Here is a 6,417-nt window from a genome sequence, read left to right as displayed (position 1 = left end):
TTATTATTATTATTATTATTATTATTATTATTATTATTATTATTATTATTATTATTATTATTATTATTATTATTATGTTGTTGTTGTTGTTGAATGAAGGAGCAGTGCATGCCATCAAAGTAACACTGGAGTAAAATATACAAAGCTCAGTATATCCATCATGACTGCCCATCTGATAAGGATACACCAGGCACATGCACCACAACCATATGTGCATGACTTAGTGATCTCATATCAAGATAAACAGCGCATGATCTTACAGGTGGGGCCCAATTAGAATTTTTTTCAGGCTGAGTAGCCCATCCCAGTCAAAAGGTCCCTGAATAGGGGTTGTTTAAGGATGTTGAACAAAACACCCATGTTTCAAAAGGTGAATCATCCAAACCCCAAATAGTTCCTCTCAACACATGGCTATGATGCTCCCCCACTACTTCTGCTCGTGATCAGAGATGCACATATCGTCAGCCACTAAGGGACATGCTCAACTGGTTAGGGTCAGACAACTGACAAGTAAATCTGTGGTATTGAACAGAATATTTGCTGTAGCCTATCTTTTATACCAAGACAAAACAATGTACATAATAACACTTCCAATCAGTTGCCATGGGAGCCACTGTCTGATACTGCATCAGGGCATTATTATTATATAACTGTTCAATATTTGGTAGATTGAGGCAAATTTCTACACCTCCGTGTTGCTGAGGTGTGTGCAGCACTGTGTGTTCTTTTCTGCTGTTTGGAGTGTGCAAACTCTTCCCAATACTGTACTGTGTTAGTTTTTTTGTTTTTTTCTCTTGAGGTGTGGTGCAGTCTTTTGTTGTATTACTGATTCTATTATGTATTGAGTGTGTAATGCTTTGGTGTTTTGGCTTGCTGGTGAAAATTTATTTCACTGGGAAAATGCTGTATAGAGTGTGTCTTGTGTTTGTGGGTTGTTTTGTTTAGGTTGTTTTATTGAATTGATAGTGTCTTTTGTAGGATGTGGGTGTTCCCAGCTAGGCTATTTTTTGGACAGTGTGTAGTGTTGAGGATCCAGGTACAGCTTCTACATTTTTGTTTATATGTTCTTTTATCATGCCCAGTTCTCTGACTATTATTGGTATTGTTTTTACCTTCATGCTTCACATTTTGAATACTTCAATTTCGAGGTATTTGTACTTTGAAAGTTTCTCCACTTCTTTTTTGACAATATTTTGATCAGAAAGGACTGCAATGTCTATCAGTAAGTAGATGTTTTTTCCCCAATCCATGACTATATATCTGGATGATTAGCTTTTATTTCTTTGTCAGTTTGAACAGGCATATCCCTGATGATTGTGGCTTGGTCGTTGTCTTGTATCTTGCTTGGCACATGCTTATACCACCTCTTCTCAGTTTTATCATCATCATCATCATCATCATCATCATCATCATTTAACATCTGTTTTCCATGCTCACTTTAAATAATGATGATGATTATGATGATAAAACTGACAACAGGTGGTATAAGCATGTGCCAAGCAAGGTACAGTTGTAATGTTGGCATATTGTCCAGTGGATATAACTCCTTACTCTGTTGTTTGTATATATATTCAGACTTGGCAAGGACTGGTCAGCCCGAGATGATATGGTCAACTGTCTTTTTGTGCTGGTTGCACATTCTGCATTTGGTGTTGAGGCCTGTTTTCATTATGTTGAGAATCAGTCCTTCTGTTTCAGCTTTTAGTCCAGAGCTTTTGAGTCATTGTTGGCTTTTACTTAGACTCATCTCCTCTCTGTCAAGCCTTGTAGGGTACTGGCCACAAAGTGATTTTTCTCTGCATTTCTTCTTCAGTATCTTTTATAATTCAGTTTTCATGTTGTTTTTTTGCCTCTCTGACCATTTCTGCTATGTTGTCATGTAAGGTAAGTGTATCTGTGCAGTTTGCTTCTATTTTGTATTTTGTTGCCTCCTTGTGTGTAGTGAAAAGCGTTTTCTCTTTCTTATGTTGCTTTACTACATGCAGTAGTCTTCCACACTTTGTTTCTAATTATTATCATTATTATTTTAATTTGTATGTGTAATACAATCACTTGCTGGGACACAGCTAGCACCTTTTTAGTGCTTACATACTTTCCAATGTAAAAATACTGTCCTACCCTATCATGGTAATTTTAATATTCATTTGATATTAGCACAAAACAGTCTGAAATAAGATGGTCTATTATTTCATCAAATGTGGTGCAGAATTTGCATCTGGATCAGCACCCTTTTGAAGAACATTAGCTTGGTAATTTCTAGTCAACAAGCTTTGATCTTGTGCTGCCAGTATGAAGCTTTCAATCTCTACTTTCAATTCTGAACTCCTCAGCACTAATTATATTATTTCACCAGAGCATGCTAATGTAGTTTGCAGGTATTTTATCTTGAGGTTCAAATCTCAAGAATCTTTCTTAGGATTCTTGCAGAATATAGAATAGTACTTTTCTGCAGTTCAGCAATGCAAGTTTTAATTCCAATTTCTTTCAGTCTTTTAGGAATAATAATAATAATAATAATAATAATAATAATAATAATAATAATCATAATCATCATCATCATCATCATCATCATCATCATCATCATTATCATCCTTCAACTCTTAAAGTACAAGTAAGTATGTATAATGTATAATGGTGGTGGTGGTGGTGGTAATGATGATGATGATGTCAATTTGTTTTAATAAATAATAAAAACAAGTCAAAATATTTTTGTGAGTTAAATACTGTCTCAAGTTCATGGACTCATAGAGCCGGTTACCCAGTTTCCATGGTGTACAAATGACCGAAATGCCAATCCATTGTGGAGTTATTCATTTACCAGTGGGTGAACTGGAGCAACATGAAATAAAAGAGGTTTTGCTGCCTGGTTCAAGAACTGAAATATCTTGCAACCCTGAATGCAACACCCTAACCTTTTGCCCATGAGCCTTCACCAAAGAAAAAGTAAAGAGGGTAATTATAACATGTTGTAAATAGAGTATAATCAGTGCTACCTTGTGTCCAGATGCTCCACAAGTCTAGAGACCCAATACTAATCTATGTATAATGTTGTTGTGTATATAGGGACTCCAGTGTATCTCTTTGCTTGTCTAGAAACACTTAGTGGAGCATGCAATGAAAGAATTGATACTGCTAAAATAGTTAAAATAGGGTCAGTTGGTTAGCATCAGTTTGTTAGTATTCTGTAGGATACAGCATTTCTGTAACATCAATTCTTTTGTTGTATTCTCCATATGGTAGAATAGAGACATGGCGTTAGCATCAGTTAATGAGAATTATGTTAGATGTGACATTACAATGATAATAGTTACCATGTAGAGAGATAACAAGTTGAGCGGTGTCAGATTACATAGCTTGTGTGACAAGTATGGCTACTGGGTGATAGTAGGCTACAACCAGTGTATTGGCAGCAGAGGTTATATACCCAGACATTGTATGTGGGCTATAGATACCATAAACTTTTTAATTCTCATAACTTCAAGGTTAGCTTTTCAGGCTTATATAATATCACTTCCAGCAATGCATGCCACAACTGCAAACATATACTACCTAACACTCCAACCTGTAATTATCAAAATCCCACTGCCTCTCAACAGCTGTGGTCTATTAGACTACTTTCACATCACTCAATAGCATCACAATGCACTACAAGAGCATGATAACTAATCATCTTAAGGAAAGATCCATGCAATATATGCACTCCTTCAAAGGTAGGAACAGGGAAAATTCCACCTTTCTGTCCCTCTTATCTGGAGACTCTTGGACCATAGAAATTACTTTTCTAACATCACGTATAGCATTCTTGACAGGTTTCCTCCTTACTCACCTTGACTTCATGATTGCCAATCCTGCCTCTTCATCAATAGGTAAACTATTGTTGCCATCAGAGATATACTGTATTAATGAACATGAAACCAGTGGCCATTAATAACCTGTAAATATGATCCTAGACCTGGTTGGTGCATACACAATGGCAGGGTATATAACCCCTTCTGCTCACAGAGAGATTAGAACTTATCTGGCAGCCATATTTGTCATGTAAACTCATATGTAACAAGTTACATCAAATCAGTTACTTCTCCATATGGTAATTGTTGTTACTGTAATGTCTCACTTGACAAAAAAAACAACAGCCCAAAAAACTGCCAATTAACTGTCTCTACTCTACCAAGGGGAGCATGCAATGAAAGAACTGATGTCATTAAAATGTCATACCCTACATAATTTCAAACTACACCAATATCCTGTCTGCTCTGCAACATAGAACATGCAATGAAAGAATTACTGTTGCTAAAATAATAAAAACACCTACATGACCTGAACTGACCAATGGAGGTCTAAAAATGATTTTTAGTTGAAGCCATTTTACATTTCTTTTAAATTCTCTCAACTATGACTGAACATCTGATGATGTAGATGCATTCTGCATCCATGAAACTTCAAATAATCTGGAGCTGAGTCAATGTGTTATGCATGTGTATGTATATATCATCATCATCATTACTAAGGATATGACACAGTGTTTGAGGTGTTGCACTCAATCTTGCTATCATGGTTTTGATTCCAAGACCAGCAGTGCATTGTGTTCATGAGCAAAACACTTGATTTTACACTGCTTCAGCCCACTCGACTGTAAATGAGTAACCCGGCGCTGAACTGGCATTCTATCTAGTGGGTAGGCATCATTCGAAGACTTCAACAATGTAAGGAAGTGCATTGCGACCAGCTGTGTATAGCAACATCTGATAGTCCAGTTAATTCAGTGTTTTGTGTGTGTGTGTGTGTGTGTGCCTTACTTTTTTTGATAATGTTTATAAAAGAAAGAATTGTTTATCTGTTGCCTTTTGACTGAGATATTTGCATTTATTTGAATACCCTCTCCATTCCTACAGATGCATGCATACACATATACATACCATAACATGTATCTTATTCCTGTTTCTTTTACTTATTCTTCAGGGTGATGATTCTGATGAAGAGGAGCAATGTGCACTCAGTGACAAATGGAAGTATCAGAGGAGCAGTCGGCGATGGTCTCGCATGGGTCTGCAACTGTACCAGAAGCGTCCATCTGATGCTGTGCCACCCATGTCTCCTGTTAAAAGCAGTAGCAGTCACAACAGCTTGCTAACTGACCAAGATAGTTATAGCCATCTAGAAAACAGTTTGGTAATCTCAGCACCTACTGATCATGACACTAAACAGATTGCTGTAGCATCATTAGACTTCTCAGAATCTTCATATTCCTCTACTGAACCTGAAGGTGATAAAATACTCACAGAACTACAGGCTGCAAAGCTGCCGATAGTTGGGCAGGCACTCCTGAGCCCTAAGCTAGGCCGAGCCTCAAGCTTTCGGCCAGCAAGAATTATAACAAGTCGTTTTGGGACCAAGAAAAATGGTGGGAGCATGCGCAGTAAGAAGCAGATGGACTGCTTGCAGATCAGTGGGCCAATTGTTATGGAGACAGACAACATGAAAGAGACAATTCGTCGTCTGAATTGTATTGATTTAGATAAGAACAACAAACACATGATGACACGGTCAAATTCCACTGTTTGCTCATCTTCTGCGTGTACCTCACAAATGGACTTTTCTTCAGCCAGTAGCCCTGATCTTCATCTACATACAACAACTGCACAATCAAAACAGAAATCAGAACTGTTTCAGCCGCAGACCCTGGACAGCTATTCTGATAATCATTCCATTTCAAAAAATGCTGTAAAAAATAACAACTCCAACAATTTGACTGAAGTTTATATGTTGCCTTCTGACTACAAACCAGGAAGCTTTCCGAAAGTTATAAACAATGGCTACATTGAAACTGGAGAAGGTCATGGAATAAATTTTAGGACAGGAAGCTTCAGTTTAGGACATGATTCCAAACAGGACAGCTCAAAATATTTGTGTGCAGGTTCACAAAATGACCGATCTAAACGTGTTAGTATTTATGATAATGTTCCATTGGAAGAATCTGTTGAGGCAGAATTAGATGAAATTGTTCGAAATTTATATGAAAATATCACTGGATTTACAAAATATGTCGGATCTGAAAATTCATTTGGTAAGTAATTTTGTAATATGTATGAGTGTTCTGTGTGTGTATGCAAATATATGTATGCATGCATACATACATACTCTTTTACTCTTTTACTTGTTACATTTGATGCGGCCATGCTGAAGTACTGCCTTTATAGTCGAGCAAATTGACCCCAGAGCTTATTCTTTGTAGGCCTAGTACTTATTATATCGATCTCTTTTGCTGAACCACCAAGTTACAGGGACGCAAGCACACCAACATTGGTTGTCAAGCGATGCTGGGGGGGACAAATAGACACACAAACATACACACACACACACACACACACACACACACACACACACACACACACACACACACACACACACACACACACA

At 37.3% G+C, this 6,417-nt stretch overlaps 1 protein-coding gene across 3 annotated transcripts in view; it reads left to right on the top strand.

Annotated features, from left to right (window-relative positions):
• The window catches only part of LOC106880368 (rho GTPase-activating protein 7), a 216,516-nt gene that overhangs the window by 131,172 nt on the left and 78,927 nt on the right, over nucleotides 1-6,417 (top strand). For all 3 annotated transcript variants that reach the window (XM_052972397.1, XM_052972398.1, XM_052972399.1), the window contains exon 5: nucleotides 4,960-6,064. In XM_052972397.1, coding sequence (XP_052828357.1) covers nucleotides 4,960-6,064 — 1,105 coding nt within the window. The remainder of the gene's footprint in view (nucleotides 1-4,959; nucleotides 6,065-6,417) is intronic.

This window comes from Octopus bimaculoides, chromosome 13, assembly GCF_001194135.2.
Source record: "Octopus bimaculoides isolate UCB-OBI-ISO-001 chromosome 13, ASM119413v2, whole genome shotgun sequence".
NCBI classification, from domain to species: domain Eukaryota; kingdom Metazoa; phylum Mollusca; class Cephalopoda; order Octopoda; family Octopodidae; genus Octopus; species Octopus bimaculoides.
The sequence above is the reverse complement of the archived record's forward strand: the minus strand, read 5'-3'. Positions and strand labels throughout refer to the sequence as shown.